This window comes from Rhinolophus hipposideros (genome assembly GCF_964194185.1).
Source record: "Rhinolophus hipposideros genome assembly, chromosome: X".
Classification (NCBI taxonomy): Eukaryota; Metazoa; Chordata; class Mammalia; order Chiroptera; family Rhinolophidae; genus Rhinolophus; species Rhinolophus hipposideros.
The window spans coordinates 77,613,474-77,635,537 of record NC_138046.1 but is presented as its reverse complement, the minus strand read 5'-3'; the positions used below and the strand labels follow the sequence as shown (position 1 = coordinate 77,635,537).

Below are 22,064 nucleotides of genomic sequence, written 5' to 3'. Positions count from 1 at the left end.
ATTCAGGACATCCAGGGTAATACAATGACAGCTCTGATGGCCATTCCAGGAAAAAAGAGTTCCAAAACTGCTTTGAAGGGGGACTAGGTGCTGGCATTAGTGCATAGCTTCTCAAGGGGAGTACTTTGAAGGTGACTGTAGTGATATTCAGCAATGAGGTATGCAACACTTTTTCTAGGATGAGTTCGTAAACTTCATTGCCTGACCTCTTATGTCCTTGGCAATATTCTTTCTCTCTTTTGGAAATCCTTGCCTTCTTTCCTCTGTAAGCTGGTATTTGCCAAATTTGAGACATCCAAATATTCCTCCAATGTTTGTACTATTTCTGCTTACCCTCTCCTTTTCATTTGTGTGTGTGTTTGTTAAATCACATTTTTTAAAGCTTAGAAACCTATTTTAGCTTCATCGTAAGTAATATTATCCATAAAATCATAGATTTGAAGTACTGATTGTATTACATTATAAATCCTTAAAATAAATGTATAAGTTGAAAAATTTTAAATAGTTATTCCTTATGCCACCAAAAATAACCTTGCACACCTCCAGTGGGACGTGTTCTACCCATTGGGAATATTGCTCAAACTAACTTGTCTATTGAGCAAGGATCAGCCAACATTCCCAAACAGGTTCAGCCCATAGTGAACTCATCTTAACTTTCATGTAACTTAACAACAAGTCATATACTATACTGTGTTTTTTAATTATTTTATGAGTGATCAACTTGTCACTTAAAGTTGACTCTTAAAGCATAGGGGTCATATTTTATTCTTTTGAATTCCACCTTTGTCACTCAGTATTCAACAAAATTGCCCATTGTTGTAGCTCTTTAAGTACTTGTTGAATGATTAATTTCAAACAAAGTTCAGGGATACTCTGTGGTTATAGAAGCAGATATGGAAAACTCCTGAAGACAGTTTATCTAAAGCAATTAATGTTCACTAGTTCTAATGCAGAAGGAATTGAGGTCACAGTTCACTTTTTTTTTTACTTTTTTGTTCCACTATTGTTCCAGAAAGGATTGAAGATGGTTTGCAAGGCTACATACTATTATGTGGATAAAAAATTATATATGGATAATAAATTCATCAATATATTATCCACATAAATGGATAATAAGGTTTAAAATAATAAAGAAAAACTGGGCAAGAACATAATAATAGAACTAAGAAAGAGTATAATCAAAAAAAGAACACCATGAAAAGATCTCCAAACTTGCTAACAGTAGACTATAAATTAGTTCCAGGTTTTTCAGCAGACCATGTAAAAAGAGACACAACACTATTATCAGTATCCATAAGAATCAAGTCAAACCTATTATTAGTAAAAATCTAGTTCTTTTTAATACTAAGATCAGGTAGTACTCTTGGGGCTCCTAGAAAATAAAGTATAGTACAATGAATAATTTCTTTAATAGCTGTCACTGTTAGAGAAGACCTAAAAGCCTCTGGAGCATCAACTCAAACTTTTCCCAGCCTCCGAGAGATACAATGCACCGGTTATAATAAACTTCCCTCTAAACATAGAGGGAAAATAAGAGTTCAGGACTATGGGCAAAATGGAACAGCTGTAGTATTTTTTTAGACTCTTATGACTGGATATTTATTACTTGCTTTGAAGTGATAATAATTCCTAGACCATCAGTCACCCTCAATAATTAGCGGATTCTCTCCTAAAAGTCAATCAGAGATTATTGTTAAATTATTAGCTGTTTTTGTTTGTCCACAGTTTTGCTCCTTTTAATTAACATTCAAACTTTATCTAAGTTGAAATGTTCTTTGCCTAAATTGGGTCGTTACTTCTGAGCTACTTTTGCTTCCCTTTTTAGGGCCAATGAAAGGAGAGTATACTTGCATGCACGAGAGAAATGAGGTAAGCTGACAGACTTTCTTCTTAACAATGTTGAGGTATTGTCTGTGAAATAACGGTGGGAGGTAGTAACAATAGCTAATTGTGAGGAAAGGGTTCCTTTTCTCTTTGTGTCCCAGGGTTTGGCTTTAACACTCAACAGATCTGGAACTTTCTTTGTCCAGAGTAGGATCATGCACTAGGAAAACTGGCTCATGGGACCTCAACTCACAAGGGATGGATTTGTACCAGAAAGCCAATTTAATAATTTATAGTAAAGAACAGAACTGCCAAATGGACTGAAATGTGTGTTGGCCTGTCAATATATTCTCCTTTCAGTAAGGATGCCAAGTCAGAATACTAAATTAACAACAGATTGGAGCTGTATAAATATATGAAATCAGAATTAAGAAGGGGATTGCAAGGTCAAGCATGTTTCATTTGATATAACTCAGCTAGGATGGATATACTCTCCTTTTGCCAGTTCTCACAAGCCATGGCCTTTTCATCAGTCAGTTAAAACTCTTAGTTTCTAGTGCTAAAAGTGTTTCTTTTCCATCTCTTCATGTCTTTGAAATTTGTATTAGACATTTCTGAGTGTTGGACATGGCTGCATCCAGTTTTCAGAGGGCTCTGGTTTTATAAGGAGAACTTGTTGCAGATCCAGGTTGCCCAACTACAAAAATGTTGTCATCCATTTGCTTATTTATTCAATCTTATCCATAAATCCAAATGCTATTGTTTAACCTAACACACAATATTTTATTTTTCTCCTTTGCTATGCATATTACCCAGAAGTCTGTTTGCAGCTCCAGGCCATGGTGTCTGAATGTGGTTCTCTTACTTGCCCACAGAGGTTTGTGTTGTTTGCAAGCCTTGTTTCTCAGAGCTATTCTCAAACTTTGCTCACACTGTAGTTCCTAAGAGTAATCCTTTCTTCATTTGCATACTTAAAAAATCCTTGTGGACTTTATACATAAAAACCAAAATCGTAGTAAACTGTAGGGAGACTCAGTGATCAACACTGTTCATTTATTTATTCATTCATTATTTTAATATTTATTTTTTCATACATTCCCTCACTTATTTATTCAACAAACATTTATCAAAGTGACTTGTTCTGGACTGGTTGGGAATACAGAGGTGAGTCAGACATGATCTTAGCCCTCAAGCAGTTTTCAGTATACCAAAAGGGATAAGAAATGTACAGAAATAACTAAACTATACATTAAACTATGAGCCTTGAGAGATGAGAGGTTGAGGGAAATGCACTCCAGATGGAGGGAACAGCTTAAGCAAAGTTAATCTTACTGCTGTTACTTCTGACTTTTCTTGAGGCTTCTTCACCCTTTGCCCCTCAGACTTATAGAAATTGCAACTTTCTTGTTCTTGGGTAAACTCCCTTCAGATTTTGCTTCAAAATCCCATTTTGCCATGGAGCCTACTGGAATCTAGTGAGACAGATAGCCATGTGGGTTGTGGTGGAAGGAGATAAGGTGAGAAACAGTGAAGAAGACTGATATACAGTCATTGCTTGACTTTGCACAACCTTTGGCTCCATGCTCTTTGAATTTCTCTGCACCAATGAAATAAAGCTTCAGTAGCGTCATCTGTTCAAGGAACTTACCTTCAGTCTGTGTAAATAAGGTTTCTGTGGTGAGACACCAAACGCACTCAACTTCCTCTTTCAACAACAAATTTGTCAGCTATCAGCAGGATCCGTACCACTTAGAGTTAGACTTTTGCACCCCCAGCTCCCTGCAAAGAAACAAGAGTGCTAATTCCAGCAAGGCTCCAGGGTAAGTTACATCTTAGTATTTGGGAATTGGTGGTTTCATGTGGGAATATCAGTGGTGGTATAAATGTCTAGGACAGTGGCAGATGTGGGACTAGTGTCCAAGTTGAAAATGGTCCCTGGTTCCTCATTTCAGACATCTTATAGAAGGAGTGATGGTGATTTTCCTTGAGTCTGACTAGAGCATATATTTAGGGTTAATGCTATCAGTCCCAAACATGACACAGGAGCATGGAGTCTGTGACAGAGTTCACTCTTTGCTGAGGGCTCTTTGTTACTTCATCAACTTGGGAGGATGACACAAAGTGGTAAGAAAAGAGTGTGTTTCTGAGACTCATTGGAACAATTTGACATATTCAGACAGAAAAAAGAGGACTTGAATTTCCACTCTATATTATTTATTTAGCTGCATAATGAAGACAAATTTTTATGTATAAGCTCCTTGCTTTGGTAAGTTTAGCTTTCACAGATATAGCAACAGATAGTAAATTCTATCAAGAGAGAAGGAAAGAATGTCAGATCATAGATTTTGGAGCTGAAAGAGCTCTTTAAGATCTAAATCCCTCACGATACAGATGTGAAAACTGAGAGACAGTTAAGACACTTAGAATCACTCAGCTAGTTAGTGGGAACAAGAACTAGAAACTGTGTCCTCTAAATTATGTCCTTTTCCCTATAATAGCCTGTACCTACCAGACAATACTGTAAATGTATTTATAACTATGTTGGATTTTAGGTTAGGAAAGGAGAAAATATCCTAGTGGTAAGCTCTGGTAAAATGATTTCAGAGTCTGTTCAGGGGCCTTTCTCGATCATTTGAAAGGTGATTTTTGACCCACGCTAGCCATACTGGATAGCAGAGCGACCAAAGAGAGGCACCTGTCTCTCAGTGATTATTGTTCTCATTACTCTGAGTGTTAACAGCCTCTCTGGTTCAGAGTTAAGATGACTGAGTCAAAAAGGAACTCCCAGTTGGGGAGTCCTTGAAGGTGGACTGTGCATGCCAGTTGGTACCAGGATCATTTGGTATAGAATGAAAACAAGGTTTGTTGTGCTTTTTGGGGGGAGTAATCTCAGTCCCAAGAATTCTGCAAGTGGAGACATTTTTATGTTTATTGTTCAAAATGGATGTGGGGAGTCATGACCATTTCCATTAATAGAGGAGTTTCTCTTAGCAATTGTAAAATTATTCACTGTTAAAAAATGTGATATGCTGGTGCACTGAGGCAGGAAATGGCCTGAAGTACACAAATAATTAGGTCATGCATTCAGGGTAACTGTCTTTGCAATTGTTCCTGTTGAACACAGGTCCTTCTTTGGTCAAAAGCAGATCATTCTGTGGCTCACCTGGGAAAGATGTTGATTTCAAGTTGTATAGTCTGCTCATATCCTGGCAGTGGTGGAGCATAAGATGTCTAATGAGCATACTTCTGGGTGGTTTGGAGTGGCTCTTCATAACTCAATTGGTGTCCTAAGATGCAGGGATGTCTATTGCCTTCTGTCACAGCTCTAGCAAAGAAGACAGAGCTGTCTCTTGTGAAACTACCCTTTATAAGAGTTATAACAATCAGGACAATGACTGGCAGGTAGTCTATGCTTTATTTAAAAATATTTAGTCAAAAGTCTACTTCAAGCCAGGTCAGGGATTTTATTGGGAAGTTTTCATCTATTTTGATTCACATGCATCACAGCAAGAGTGATGAAGTAGATGGATCAATACACAGAAAGTAAAGTTCAAGTCTTGCCAGTGACTCACTGTGTGGCTTTAAGCAAGTTGCTTTATTTTTCTGGCTCTCAATATTCTAACCTATAATAAGGGGAAAGCTTGGAATAGATGGTCTTTAATTTCCTTTCTAGCAATACAATGATTTGACTCTAGGCTCGTAGGTGCCTGAGAAGAGTTATTTATCATGAAGTGGTATATAACGAAACTATAGTAGGGAAATCTAACTAAAGGGGACCTTCTGGAAATATAGTCTATATCTCAATGGGAACCCAGTAACCTTTGCCAAGGGACATTATATTTCTTTCAGAATAATGTTATCATGAGAGCCTCATTTTTTAGACCACAGGCAAGTATTTTACAAGTAATTTTCTTTTTTCAAATGATAAAACCAAACAACAAACAAAGGAAATAATTCTGAAATCTGATTTCCTTAATGACAGTGTCACTCAATCAGTATTTCTCAATCTTTTAAAACCATGGTTCCCTTTGAAAAACATTTGAAAACTATCACTATAAGATTATTGCAGACTTGCCTCCCTAGGACCAGATCCTGGACTCCTGGAAAAGCCTACTCCATTGCATTAACATTTTCCAAGTATTGTGTGCCCAACAGCCAAAAATATTTTGAAGATCTGTACTTTCACCAGTTTGTATTATAGGGAGAATTTCAAATACATTGACTACAATACGGAATATTATTTTTTTCAAGTAACACATGTTTTCCACTGTTCCACTATGAGAATTATTGTTTTAGTCTGCTAGCCATCTCTCACAGCTACACATTTGGGGAGATTTCATGAACCCAGAAAAGTCCAGAATTCAACCAAAGGCCCATGGAGATTGAGTAATTGGGAAATGAACTGATATTTATTCAATGTCTACTGTGTACCAGACATGAAAATAGGTACTTCATATACATTTTTCATTTAATCTTCACAACAATCTATGTTGCAGGTACTGTGATCCTAATTTTATAAATGAGGGAACTGAAGCCCAGAGATATGAAGTGAGCTGTTTCAGGCTAGAGAGCTGATAACTAAGTCATGATATGACCCCAGGTCTGCTCAAAGAACATGATGTTTTCCACCCCGAAAATGCTGCCCCAACTGCAAAAATGACATCTAATCAGGCCTCTTTTAAAAATTATTTATAAAGGTGCATGCATGCGAGTTCAATTCAAATTTGGTTAGTTTGTGAATAGTCTAATGTTTTTTAACTCATTTTAAGGATTAAAAATAACTTTCACTTCTAATTTATAGAAAAAAAAGTGTGCACTTGCAGAATATATCCAAATCTTCGTGGGTTATATAAAGTTGATTTTAATTAATTCAGGAAACCACAGAGTTCCAAATTTGAGTTGCTCTTCGTTGGCTATGGTTGTAAGTGATTGAATGAAGGACACCATATCAATGGGGTCAGACTGACTTGGGTAATTCATGTGAGACTTTTGTGGTTGAAAGAAGAAAAAGGTAAGATAAGGCAATACAAGGTAGATTCCCAATGGCCTGCCAAGGTTGTCCTCTAGGGAAGTGGGAAGGTTTCCCATCAGCAACTTTTCCCAATTGAATTTTCCTTTATCCCAAAATGACAAGCCCACATACTGGCACTGCCATCAAAGAAAATAGGAGAAGCAAATTTGATGAACATGTTCACTTAGTGGTATTAGTGACTTAATGATGAGGGATTAAAAGAAGGGCAATTAAAAGGATAAAGCTTTTTAGAGTTCTACTAGAAAAAGAGCAGTCCCTTTGATGCCAGAGGCCTAGGTCCCACCCCCCTCACTGTCATTTGCTAACCTTATGTCTTCAGGTAAATGAAGTCACTTATTTTGAGTCTCAGCTTCCTGACTTGTACAATGAGGATGACATTATCTGACCTTATTATTTACAATATGTACCTTTAGTGATGATTAACAGCAATTATAGATATAATAATGCTTTGTAAAGTATAAATCAGCAGGTGGGTTGAGATGTTTGTGGCTACACTAATCATGGCAGTGTTAGTGCTGGTACTATTACTTAGGGGCAGGGGTTGAGAGGAGCCATGTTGCTAAAGTCAAGCAAGTTAGAACAGGAAAGGCATAAAAGCTCATCCAGTTCAAATTGTCTTATTTTAACGATGAGGGAAATTAAACCCACAGAATGGAAGGGGTTTAGCAGGGCAACACAAATATCTGGATATTTACTAGAATTAGTATTAGTATTGAAATAATTAATTTGTATTTGAATAATTAATAGTAAAACTAGTATTTAAATAATTAATAGTCAAATTAGTATTTGAATAGTTACTAGAATCCAAGTGTCTTAGTTCCAAATCCAGTGCTCTTTTCAAGAAGTTCTAATGCTTTTGAGTATTCCCCATTCTACAACATACTGTCATATTTAGCTCACTGTTATAAAGAAATTTTTTCAGTCTTCTACACATAGCTATATTATGGTTTGGAATCACAGAAAAAACTCCATAAAGATCTCTGGTTTTGATACAACCCTACCCTGACACCTGGTGAGCAGTCACATACCATATATACATAGTTATAAAAGTATTAGAAATAGAACCAGGAATTATAGCTTCTTCATCTTTGAAGAACACTCTTATCCACAGAAATCCCTCTTTAAAATATCTGTGCATACAATAAGTTGTTTGGATAAGAAGAATTTCTTATCCAAACTCTGCTCATCCATTTCTCTGCTCATGAAGAGCCTCATTACAATTGAAATAATAATAACTGTGACTTTTCAAAAGATACTTAATCGTGCCGAGCCTCCATTTTCCGATCTGTAAAGGGGTATGCTAATAATTAACTTAGAGCTCTTACACGGATTAAAGATAACATATTAATAGCACTTAGCTAGTGATTGGCAGGCTGCATGTGGAAACTCCTTGGATTTAGTATTTCACCTAGACTTAGGAATCTGGTACAAATTCTGATGTTACAATAATATAAGCTCACTTTGGTTGTACCTTTGTGAAACCACAGTATTGAGGTAGTTGGTTAAGAAGAAAAGCTGCCTTTGTGTAGATGTTATTGGTACTTACTAAGCTCTTGAACTCAGTTTCATTTAATCATATTTAAATACCTGACATAAGTCTGTGTTCTGAAACAAATTTTAGGTATTTCATAAAGTGAAGTGTTTAATGACCAAATTCTCATTTAAGTTTATGGGATTCCTGTTGGATTTGAAATAAAAAGCTGAGATTGTAGTCTTTGAAACTCTTAAGTGTCCAGATATATTAGACTCTATCTTCATTATCCTTGCCCTGCCCATATTTTCCTCAGTAGCATAGGGAAAAAGACTATGGCTGTTGCTTGGGAGAGTAGCTCATGAGAGAGATTAGAAGTAAAACTGCCTAACGCTTAGCTAATAATATGTGTCTATTCTCCATATACTTACCTTTACAAATCAATGTGTATGAACTGAGCCCCTATTATGTGCCTAACCCTCTGCTAAGCAAAGTAAAGAGTATAAAAGTCTAAGATACAGAGACTTCCCTCAGAGAGAGATTTTCATTGTGTGGCCTGTAAGTCCACTAAGAGTACAAAAAAGGAGGAAGTTATAATAGGATTGTCCAGGGCAAGGAAAAGATGAGAATTGAGATAGGACCTTAAAACAGGAGTAAAATATTGACCTCTGAGATGGGATCAAGGAAGAAAGGAGTTTGTTGGAGTTTTAGTCATAGTTTTATACCAATCTTCATTAACAGGAACATCCTTAGAGCCACACATTAAAAGTAAATCTTATTGGCTCAAAGATGGTAGCGGATTTTTTGCTCTGATTATCACCTTAGAACTCTGTGCTGGTCATTCCCTTTAAGGTTTAGAGCCTGTCACCAGATTCCTCTTTCAAGATAAGAGGTATCCCTCTTCATGGTCCTGGTATTTGGTGTAGGCAGTGTGTACCCTGGACACAGTATTGCACACTGGAGAAAATAGTGCACACTGGAGAAACCAAAAGCATCTACTTCTTTAATGATTGGTATCAGAATCACTGGGAACTCTGCTCTCATATCTGTCTGGGTGGTCCACAAACACAGAGTTAGGGGTCTGTAGTATATGCTGAAGATGTGGCATTTTCACAGGTTATAATTTTGTTGACCTTTATTGTCTGTGTGGTCATAGTTAGCTGAATTGGTTATGCAATATTAATGAGGTTAAATTCCTGGGGTTATTCCCTACATAGGCTAGTTAACATCAACTATTTAAATATGTTTAGCTTTGTTTTAGGGTTAGAAAGAAAGACAGTGATAAAGAAATTCAAGACATGACCTCTGACTTAACAAAACTCACAGCCCAGTGTGGAGAGATCCATAAATAATTAAAAATATACGAGTTATCATAAGGCAGATTATTTGTTCAGTTAAAGACATTTACTGAATGACTAGGTGCCTATCATTCTGCTGGGCTCTGGAGATTTAAAGATAAGTGAGACATGGCCTTCACTTTCAAAATGTCCATGGTTGAGTTAGAAATACAGATACATAAATGGAAAACTTTAATCTAATTCAGTGAGCATATTGTTAAAACAATTCCTGTGGTGACATGGTAGCCCAGATTTGCATTTTTATACATCATTTTGGTAGCAAAGTAGAGAATATATTTTAAGAGGACAATCTTTGAGTCAGTAGATCAATTAATCAGTATTTTAATAATAGAGATAGAGAGAGGAGAAAGAAAGAGGGAGCAAGAGAGGGAGGTAGATTAATTAATAAGTGTATTACGGAGAGAGAGAGAGAGAGAGAGAGAGAGAGAGAGAGAGAGAGAGAGAGAGAGAGAGAGAGAGAGAGAGAGAAAACATGGTTGATTGAATGAAAGAGAAGAAGAGGTCTAGGATTTTTCTGAGGATTCTGGGTCTTGTAACTGGGTAGATTGTGGTGGATATATAAAAGGAAAGGTCAGGGAGTATGATGAGTTTAATTTTGTACATATTTATTTTGAGGTGCCTGGGAGACATTCAAATGGGGAATCTTAGCTGGAAGTTGGACATACAGGTTTAATATCTGAGGAGAGGCCATGCCTAGACAGAGAGACATGAGAATCATCAAGATATGGCTGGTAATTGAAGCCATGAAAGTGAATGATGTTAGTTAGCACTGGGATGCTGAATAAGAAGAGAAGATGCAGACCTGAGGATAACGGACATTTAAAGGATGCACAGATAAAAAAGAAAATGTGAAAGAGACTCAGTATGAAAGGATATACATTTAAGAAGGAGAATCAAGAAAGAGTTGTGGTTAAGAAGCCAAGTGACAGGATCATTTCAAAAAGATGGAAGTGCTCAGACTGTGTCCATGGCAGCAAAAAAGTCATGCATGATTCAGCAGCATGACGGTCATTTGTCATCTTTGCTAAAGCAGTTTCAGTGAGGTTTTGAGGGAATGCATGCTACCTTGGAGTGCATTGAAGAATGGATATATATATATGGCCGGCCCGGTGGCTCAGGTGGTTAGAGCTCCATACTCCTAACTCTGAAGGCTGCCGGTTCGATTCCCACATGGGCCAGTGGGCTCTCAACCACAAGGTTGCCAGTTCAATCCCTGGAGTCCCTGAAGGGATGGTGGGCAGCGTCCCCTGCAACTAGCAATGGCAACTGGACCTGGAGCTGAACTACGCCCTCAACTACGATTCAAAGGACAACAACTTGACTTGGAAAAAAAAAACAACAAAAAAAGAATGGATATAAAGTAAGGAAAAGTAAACAATCAGTGTAAACAACTATTGTGAGTTTATTTAAGAAGAGACGGAAAGTGACAAAGCTAGAATAAGATGCATAGACAAGATAAGATTATTTCAGGGGCTGGAGCGACTTGATGACAGAGATCTGACTGAGAATGAAGGAGAGAATGATGATCTAGGAGTAAAAGGGATCAATTAATGAGAAATAGAAGGGATTAAGAACATGAGAATTCATCTTGAGCAACAGGAAAGACAGCTGTGTTGAGAAGTAAGAAAGATGTAGCTGCACATAAGATTGTGTGTGTTGGGAGGGGACAATGGATGAAATTGAATTGCTTCTCACCAAATAAGCTAAATTTTCTCTGTGATTTAAGAAGTAAGATCCTCTGCAGAAAAAAACATGGGGGATTGGAGAAGAGGAGAGAAGAAGCTTTAGTAGAGTTGTGAAGGTGCTGAATGGCCACCATGGGAATAGGAGAAGATGCTAATCAGAGGTGTGCAAAAGGAGGCTGGAGCAAAATAATCTTAGACTGGAGATCATAAATTTCTAGTTTGGGCATTCCAAATAGATCCTGATACTTTTAATAGGATAATTTAGCAGTTAGGACAGTTAAAAAAAAAAAAAAGACTGAACTTGTTCTGGGATTTAGGCCTTGCCAGGCTGGTGCAGCGGAAGAATGGCAAATAAGGAAGTTAAGGGTTCTAATATGAGAGTAGTTATGTTGATCATGTAATCTAGGCTGGGTAGGGGAGGAAGTTATATGAGGAAGGATGCTGGGTAAGAGCAGGAGAAATGGAAAGATTTTGAATTTGAAGGTCTCTGGGAGTGTATATTTCAACCTAGTATGGTGCAATTTACAGTGTAGCTGAGTGATAATGTCAGAGAAATAAAACCATTTGTAGAGTCAAAAATTGATGAAGCTTGGCAGATAGTACAAATTTGAAAACCTTGGAAAAGAGTACTTCCTTGGAATAAGAAAGAGGTGAATTGACTCAGATTGTCAGGAGCCATGAATGCTGTGAGCTGCTGATTTGAAAGAGCTTTGGAAAAGTGCAAAACTGTGATATCTTTTTATATTCCACATGTTTTAAAAACTAAATTAGCTTTGACTCCTCAGTTAAACAGTCTCCAAAACTGGTCAATTCTATTTCTGATTTTTATTTGAGATTGTAATGTCCCTACTATAAGTCCAGAGCTTATTTTTTATTATCCCAACTGTTGCAATAATAGGATGACAAGCTATCCTGTTTGCCCTGCCCTGTCATGGTTTTAGCACTAAAAATTCTATGTCCCAGGAAACCTTCAGACCTAGGCAAACCTGGAATGTTGATCACCCTACAAACTTCCAAATGATTTGGACTTCTTGTCTCTGTTTTTCCATCTTTTTAATCCATCATCCACACTGTTGCCAAAGTGATCTTTCTAAAACACAACTATGGCAATATCACATCTATTCCCAGAATCCTTCAATGATTCCCCATAAAACCCTTCATGATCTGGTTATATCTACATTTTTCAGTCTCTTTTCCTTTCTGTTACCTTCTCCCACTCTCACCTCCCATTTTATCTTCTCCATCATCTCACCCTATTCTCCACCTGGGCTAGAACACCTATGATTATATAGGTCACTCATTTTTATACTCTGAGACTTTAAAACTTTTTTATTTTGTTTTACTTTTTAAATTCAATGTATTGGGGTGACATTGATTAATAAAACTTTGGGATTTTTAAATGCAATTCACTCATTTTGGGAATTCCTTTCCCATTCTTTCTTCTCCTACACCCTGCTCACCCCATAACCGTTTGTTGAAAATAAATTTATCCTTAAAGTTGAGCTTCCAATTCTCCTTTTCTGTGCAGGATTTATTTCTACCTCCATAGAAACGTCTTTGTAATTTCTTTCATGGCACATTTAAAAATCTATTATGACACTGCATTGTACAACTGAAGCTGAAGCTGAACAATAATGAATGCAAACTACAAGTTCGTGTGTGTGTGTGTGTGTGTATGTATGTATATGTATATAATTACAAGAAGCGGAGTACAGCATTAGGAATAGAAACAGTGGAAATGTAATGGTTCTGTGCGATGTCAGAGGGATAGTGGATGGGTGGAGGGGGTCACCCAGTGTGAGGGATATAAATGATAAAAAAATCTATTATGGTTAGTCATTCTTATGTCTCTGTTTCCTAAATAACTATAACCTTCTTGAGGGCAACAGTCATGTATAATTCTTCACTGAAATTTCCCACCCCACTCCACCATCACCAGCAATTAGCATGTTGTATACATACATAGAAAAATGTTCATTTGCTGAATGAAATCATGAATTACTAAACCTCTTATAAATATTATTGGTAATACCCAGTGCAGGCTTTCTTGAGGAAATGGGACTTGACAACAGTTTTGAAGAGCTGCTAGGATATAAATACAATAGTGTATAATTCAGACAAAGTACAGTTAACTTTATCTCTTCCCCAGTCACCACTTCTATTTTTCTCTCCAAACCTATACCTACAGAGACCAATAAGAGAATGCAGATGGCTTGATGCATGAGCCCTATTCTCTTACTTGAGGTACTCTATCTCTAAGAATTCAACAGAAGTAGCCTGACGTGTTACAAGGAACATTGAGTAAGAGGCCTACAAACCTCACTTTTGGTCCTAGTTCCACCATGTTCTAACTCTGTGACTTAATAGGGTACCAAATTGTTCTCGAATGCATCTCTTTGTCAGCTAAAAACTATAATAGGGGTATTATTGGTATTTGTCTCACTTACCTCACAGGGATGATGCTGTGCTAACATAATTATTTCTTCTCACCTAAGCCATTTACCTCAGTTCTTGTCATTCACTGATTGTGATGTCGGAGATTTGAAAAATATTTCCCCCACCAGACCAGAAGCTTCACAGGGACAAAAAAATTATAGCGGGTGATTCTATTTTCTCCACAGAATTTAACACAGAGTTCATAGGATGATGCTTATTAAATACAGATAATGCCAAAAAATGTACACACATTTTAAGAAAGCAAAAAACTATATTAAAATTGTAACACTCAACATAAACTGATAACAAAAGGTGAATACAAGTCACGTTTGACTTCTGCAATTACAAGAGGTGCTCAAAGTGGTTACCATCAGCGTAATTTTGTACAGTTTTTTTTTTTCCTTTCTTAAAATGTGTATACATTTTTTTGGCACCTTCTGTATATGATGCTTGACTGATGGCCTCCAAGGCAGTCAGAATCCTCAAAAAGCCATGGAAAAAAAGAAGAAGAAGTAAAAAAGAGCAAATAGACAAACGTATTTTCCCTTTATACTTACTTTCCATCTGTGGAGAGTTTGGGGAACTACAGATGCAGCCTTCTCACTCTCATTCCAGGTCCCATGCATAGGTGGGTAGGAAATTATTTTCTAATAAGATAAGGAAAGTGATCCTTTCACAGAATAACAACCAACAACAATAGGGGTTGAGATGCTTTTGGAAATAGATTAGAAGGACTACTACCTTCTTCCTGAGTTTCACATAATAGTGTTGATGGTATTCTGAGATCTTGGGCTGTGCTGGTTTCTACCCAGAGGATATGTCTGACTACCTGTCATTTCTATATTTTTTTTATTTTGCACTTTCTTCAGGCTTCTACAGGCATGACTTTTATGAGTTGAAAAAGGTAGGTGCAGGCAATATTGATGATAATAGCCCAATTAGAAGATAAAATTTAAGGAAGCAGCAGGCAGCAAAAATGCATTAGTCAATATATCAGGGTTTACATTTTTGCATAAAGTTGCCAAATAAATACTTTAAACTATTGTGTATGCAATTCAATCCAGTTATACTATTTTTATTGCTAAATAGCCGTTTGTCTTGGCTATATGGTGATGAACAGAGTTTGTTATGGCGTGAATAGAGCTAACGGCATAGTTGGTAAAATAGCCAATAAACATGTAAACAGACCTTTGAATTACAAATGTTGATGCTATAAAGAGAAAGAACAGAGAGTAAGAGAGTATATAGTGATGTGTAGGACTACCTAGGTAGTACTGCCAGTGAAGTTCTCTCTGACCTGCAAAATGACATTAAATGGAGTCCGAGAAGTGAGGATCTAGAGGAAGAGAATTCCCAACAGAGGGAACAACATGTGCAGAAGACTTAGTCAGGAACAAAAACTTGGCTTGTTCTAAAATGTGAAAGCAACTCAGTGTACTTAACACGCAGTTGAGGAAGAGGATGGCATAAGCTGATGTAGAAGGGCACAAGAGCCATATTAGGTATGGCCTTAAGGCCACAGTAAGAAGTTTGGCCTTAATGCAATATAGAACATGCAAAGGATTTTAGACAGGAGAATGACATAATATTTCAAAGAAAGATCACTTTGGTCACAGTGTGGAAAGAGTAAGAATGGGTCAAGAAACGACATAGTTCCTGTCATCAAGAAGTGTAAAATCTAATTAAAGAGAAAGACATGTTAACAGAATTTCAATAAGTGTGGTAAGTGCCATGACAGAGATAAGGGAGTATGAAAACAAGTATGTATTCCAATTCCAATACACCACCTTTACACTATTCAGCTTTTGTGACTTTAACACAACTTACTTAACCTCTCTTGGTCTCAGTTTCCTTATTTGTAATATAGAAATAATCATAGGGCTGCTATGAGGATTAACGAGATAATATGTGAAGGGTGCTTAGCCTGCAAATAGATGATAGCCCTCAATAAATGGTAGCTGTAAATAATGTTAGCATTAGACACAGTATGTGGAATGGACTGCAAGGGGCAAGACAGATGCAGGGAGTCCAGCAGGTATCTGTCACAACAGTCAAGAAGAATGGTGACAGAGGCCTGGTTTAAGATGGCAACAATAGAAGTACAGATGGATTGAATATGGATTTGAGAGCTTTTTAGGAGGGAGAATCACCTGGTTTCTGATTGGATATGGGCAAAATGTAGTGATAGATGTTGGATGAGTTGCCAGTTTCTAGCTTGAGTGTCTGGGAGGAGAGTCATGGCACTGACTGAGAAGGGAACTCAGACTTAAGTCTGACACCAATCTCACACCTCATTCTGAAATAGGAAACAAAACTATGTCTATATTGAAGGGGAGAAAGATTGGCATCGCAGTGGGCAAAAACAACCAGTAGTCAACAGTAGAGCCAGAGCCAAAGAGAGAGAAAGAGACAGAGTCAGAGGTAGAGACAGAGAGAAAGAACATATTCTGACTTTAGCCCTTCCATTCAGCATTTTCCTGTTAGTGGCTTCTTAGGTTGTTCTCCTTTCTTAAATTTCAGAAATGTCACAGATTGCCCACAACAAGTTAAACATTCCTTCTCTGAGAGAGTTTATATTTCTGCCCTAAAAAAGAAATCCCCCAAGCATCTCCCTATAATTGGGGATTTTATGTATAATAATAGTCACCAAACAGATAAAGCAGGCCATGAAAATCTCTAAACTCACAATAGACTATGAATTGCAGGGGCTTTAAGAACCCACACGAAAGAGATGAGAACTCGCCCCTTTAGTAAGTGAAACTTACTATACCAGTGAAGCAGGAACGAATCCTCATGTCTGTAAATTGAAAAAGTAGAAGTGTGATTTGGGTGTGTGTGAGCTGTTCTTAGTTCTTGAAACTGAAATGCACTTAATGTATCTTCCCTTGCTCTCTCATAGCCTCTGTATGGGTAATAGATGAGAGTAGAAACAGTGCTAATGTTAAAGTCAAAGTGGGTGATGAGGAGGGATTGGTGATGTGTGTGAGGGAAAAGTTTTAGTTATATCCTAATGGCCTACCTAGAGTAATCCTAGTGTTATAAAATAATTAGATTCTGCTGCAGGATTAGAAAGGTTCTACTATAATGTGCCCTCCAGGTGTCACAATGAACCCCATTCTATTAAGTAGTCCCTCCTGAGTAAGAAGAAGCAAGTGGTATAGTAGAAATAGCATAGACTTTGGAACAAGTACGGCATGATAGTAAATCTCATTGTTAACATTTTCTAGCATTGTTACCTCGGGCAATTTACTGAATCTCTTTGAACCTTAGTTTCCTCATCTGCACATGAAAGTAATAATAGTACCTATCTCTTAGGACAGTTGTGAGAATGAAATTAGATAACGCATGTAAAAAATTCAATTACAGATTCTGAGATGCATCATTGATAGTCACACCCTGATGATTATTTACTGTCTTTTCACCTGTGAGCACCCCTCCACCCTTTGTTGTAAGTCATACATACATAAGGAAGACGACTGTATGATTTTTTTTGGACATATCATCGACAGGCCAAGTAGGGAGAATGGAATATCAGAGGAAAGTGAAAGTTTTCAGAGTCATGGTAACTCATAACATTGACTTTCTTTTATCTGTGAATTAAAATTAATCACTGGTGTTCTGTGTTTGTTGTTGTTGTTTTTTAAATCACATTTCTATTTCCTGGAGCAGGGCTTAAAATATATATACAGAGAGAAAGTAATTCTGCTACTTATAAGGAGAATTTGAAAGCAAGCTACTCCTTTGTTTTTATAAACACAAAACAAAACAAAATAAAAATAATAACAACTATTGTCTGTGTCTATGAGTTTTTGTCTCTCATTTGTTTGTCTTATTCTTTTGTTGTTTTTGGTTTATATACCACATGTCAGTGAAATCATATGGTTCTCTGCTTTTTCTGTCTGACAATAGTTTAGTGGTTACCAGAGGGTAAGGGGGGTGGGGGGTGGGAGATGAGGGTAAGGGGGATCAAATATATGGTGATGGAAGGAGAACTGACTCTGGGTGGTGAACACACAATGAGATTTACAGATGATGTAATACAGAATTGTACATCTGAAATCTATGTAAATTTACTAACAATTGTCACCCCAATAAATTTAATTTTAAAAAAATAATAATAACAACAACAAAAACCCTTATTCCATATGAGGAACTACCTTACTGCTTCATTTCTTCCACTTCTAACTCTAAATGCAACAAACATTTATTTCCGCGATATGGACAGAAGCTATGTGTGTAAAAGGTTAAGCACATTGTCCTGTTTGAAGTCACAGATCTCTGTTCAGTGGCTTTGTTACCTTAATGAACTCCTCTCTGGGCCTTACTTTTTCTACTTGTATTATGTGGGGGCTGAATGAAATGATTTTCAAAGCTCCTTTCCAGTCTAAAATTCTATAAGTAAGTGACAGTAAAAGAATGAGATTGTTGCTTTTCTGACATTCTTATTTTCAGGCAGCCTGCATAAATCTACAGTGAGAACTTGAAAAGCCCTAAAGATTACTCTGTATTCCCCAGGTCCTATATACAATACATAATAAAAACCACACTAAAGCATAAAATAAGATTAAGGAAGTCCAAAAATCTTTTTTCTCCTTACAATGACTACTTTACTGAAAAAATATTAAATCTTAAACTGTTTCCAAAAACTGATTTTGGTGGCCTGTTTTGCTAGTGTCCTAATCAGTATTCCCTGTTGGATAATCTGTCACGTCCATGATGTCACACCAGTACAGAATTCCCCTTAGAGGAAGAGTTTCCCTTCCAGACCATATAAGGGAAAATATCCTAGTTCAGTTTCTAAATTCATATATTACTGAACTTTTTCACGTAAATTGGTAACATAGCCTAAGCCAAGAGAGAGAGAGACAAAATGCACAAGAACCACCAGCTATTGTGATAAAGTAATAAGTGGGTAACATTCCCAAGCCCTGAACTTCAGCCAGGATACTGGCAATGCAGGATAAAAGGGCAGGTTATTTTCCAAGTGCTGGAGTGCCAAGATAGGAAGTCAGGACCCAATGCACAAATTGGCAAACAAGGGAGAAACAAAGGGACAAAAATGGTGAAGCTGGATTTCTATCATTGCAATTGGGAATGAGTGAGCAGTATTCACTTTAACCAAAGCTTGAAGCAAGACAAATTTAGACACAGAAGAAACAGACTCAACTGCCACACACTTTTGGCTATGGTGAGAACAATAGACTAAATGTTTCAGGACATATTTACTTGCAACAGACAACTTAGACTATCTGGGCCTTGCTTTTTCTACTTCTATTATGTGGAGGCTGAATTAAATGTGTTTCCATGGTCCTCTAATTGAATAATTGGATGACCTTACATCAGTAGTAGATCTTCTATGAGATTTGTTTTTTATCTGTAAATAGGTCCCTTCTAGTTGTAATATTCTATGTCTTTGTAAGTACAAAAAGGAATCTGGGTGTTGACTAAAGAACTGATTAACCATTATACTCTTTTTTTTTCTTTGCTTTGGGCAGGAATCATAACTCCACGGCTTACCTTGATGAATATACTGAAATATTCAAGATGGGTTGCAACAGTACAAGCAGTGATGAGACTAACTGCAATGTCACTAATGTAACATTTCAATACTCTCTCTATGCAACCACCTACACCCTCATATTCATCCCTGGTCTTCTGGCCAACAGTGCAGCCTTGTGGGTTCTGTGCCGCTACATCAACAAGAAAAATAAAGCCATCATTTTCATGATCAACCTCTCTGTGGCTGACCTTGCCCATGTGCTGTCCTTACCCCTCCGGATTTACTATTACATCAGCCACCACTGGCCTTTCCAAAAGACCCTTTGCCTGCTGTGCTTCTACCTGAAGTATCTCAACATGTATGCCAGCATTTGCTTCCTGACATGCATCAGCCTTCAGAGGTGCTTCTTTCTCCTCAAGCCCTTCAGGGCCAGAGACTGGAAGCGTAGGTATGATGTGGGCATCAGTGCTGCCATCTGGGTCGTAGTGGGGACTGCATGTTTGTCATTTCCCATCATGAGAAGCACGGACTTAGCCAACAACAATGAGTCCTGCTTTGCTGATCTTGGATACAAGCGAATGAATGCAGTGGCTTTGGTTGGGATGATCACAGTTGCTGAGCTGGCAGGATTTGTGGTCCCAGTAGTCATCATAGCATGGTGTACCTGGAAAACTACCATATCCTTGAGACAGCCATCAATGGCTTTCCAAGGAATCAGTGAGAGGCAGAAAGCACTGCGGATGGTTTTCATGTGTGCTGCGGTCTTCGTCATATGCTTCACTCCCTATCATATTAACTTTATGTTTTACACCATGGTAAAGGAAGCCATCATTAGCAGTCCTTCCATTGTCAAAAGCACACTGTATTTTCACCCGTTTTCTCTTTGTCTTGCAAGTCTCTGCTGCGTTTTGGATCCAATTCTCTATTACTTCATGGCCTCAGAGTTTCGTGACCAACTATCCCGCCACGGCAGCTCTGTGACCCGTTCTCGCCTCATGAGCAGGGAGAGTGGTTCATCAATGATTGGCTAAAAAATAAAATAACTTTTCAATTACAACTTTGTTTAACTATGTTTCCTGTTTTTCTCCCCTCATAGGCCAAATAATCAGCCAGATAATTTCTTTAACTGAACTTTGGGAATAAAATAAATAAATGTCCTCTTGTGTAATTGTTGTGGTCAAAGGGCTGTGATGGTGGAGGCAGACTGTGAAAAATGTGGGAGAGGAAGGGAAGATGGAATTTACCTGTTTCCTCTTTAAAATTCTAAGGCACTTTCTTATTTAACATATCTAGATCAAGTTTTTACAGATGTTTTCAACCAAATGGAAATTGGATATTTTATCTTAAACATTTCTTCAGTAAATATGATATTGTTAATAAGATACAGTCAATGAATCTTTTCCAGATGTAAAAGTAAGTCTTTGTTTTTAATATAAAGACATTTATTTGTGAATGAGAGTAAAAATCTCTAGTCTTTCTAACAGATAAATGCACAGGATGGGGAGAATGAAGACTGAAGAAATTTGCACATGAATTTCAGGACCACAAACCTATTACTGATTAAATGGCATGAGAATTTGTTTATTCACTGAAAATATATTGGATGCCTATATTGGATGAAAATGTATTGTATTATGGGTTGCCACTTTCTTAAGTATTTTCACATATAGCATCTCATCTGGCCCTTCTTATAAATTTGTGGAAGTTCCCAATACAAATAAATAAATGAAACCTCAGAGAGGTGAAGCAACTTGCCTGGTAATGAACAGTGGTGAGTCAAAATTTGTCCCATATACACCACATATGTTTAAGTTATCCCTTCTGTTTGTATTGTTATTTTTACTAGGTCAAAACTAAACTTGATTTGAATGGTGAAGACACAGACTAAAGCTAAACCACATGAGACCCATACCATTTTTAGACAATTTTGCCTGAGATTATCTGGAAAATCTGTGGGTTGCAGGGGTGAATGTCAGCTTTCAGGTTGTAAGGTATCAAATGATAAATAGCTAGATTGCTCTAGTACTGTTCTGATGTATAAAATCCTGATGATCAGGAGCATAAGAGACACAAATAGTTCATTATTTCTCTCAAAATATAATTTAAGGCTTATTTTAGGCCATACGAATCCCATAAATAGATTAAAGAAAGAAAACTGTAAAGCTGAGAGATGAACATTCTGTGAAATTTAATTTTTTTGAGCTTGCCCAACCTCTTTCTTCTTAAACAACACTATACATTTTTCTGAACAAATTTGTGTTTACTAATAAATTTCTCTATGAACAGAACTCACAGAATTGCATTAGAAACTGAAAATATTATCACACCATGAATGAATGGGAGAAAGTACATATCCTTTCTCTGGAAATCTTATCTTCATTTTTCTGGAGGTTGTAGATATTGTTTCAGAGTCATTATGAAGGGTTTGAATATAAGCAATCCTGTTTCTCCGGTTGACATTTATGAAGCTACATCCATCATTCAAATCCTTTACATCTCCAATTTAAATAACAAAAACACTAGGTGTGCAGAGAGGATGAAGGAAGTGATAGTCCTCAAAACATCCATTTGCACAGACTGGTTATGGAAGAGGACAAAGGGACAACTAAGAAGAAGGAATTAAAAAAGAACAAGATTTCAAGGAGGGAGAGAGTTCTGTAATTATAAAGTAATGAAACTGGGTTTTTTGGGGTTTTCTTGTTTGTTTTGTGTGTGTGTGTGTGTGTGTGTGTGTGTGTGTGTGCTTTATTAACTGACA

General features: G+C 37.2%; 1 protein-coding gene across 1 annotated transcript; it reads left to right on the top strand.

Moving 5' to 3' along the window:
- Positions 1-3,522: 3,522 nt before the first annotated feature.
- Positions 3,523-20,361, top strand: LOC308495221 (putative P2Y purinoceptor 10). The gene is made up of 2 exons (XM_081043147.1): positions 3,523-3,644; positions 19,302-20,361. The coding sequence occupies exon 2, from the start codon at positions 19,351-19,353 to the stop codon at positions 20,335-20,337; it is 987 nt and encodes a 328-aa protein (XP_080899273.1). The 5' UTR covers positions 3,523-3,644; positions 19,302-19,350; the 3' UTR covers positions 20,338-20,361.
- Positions 20,362-22,064: the final 1,703 nt, after the last annotated feature.

What these genes read in the sequence shown, in the direction of transcription:
- LOC308495221 (XM_081043147.1), top strand. Translation starts at nt 19,351, where the DNA reads ATGGGTTGCAACAGTACAAGCAGTGATGAGACTAACTGCAATGTCACT.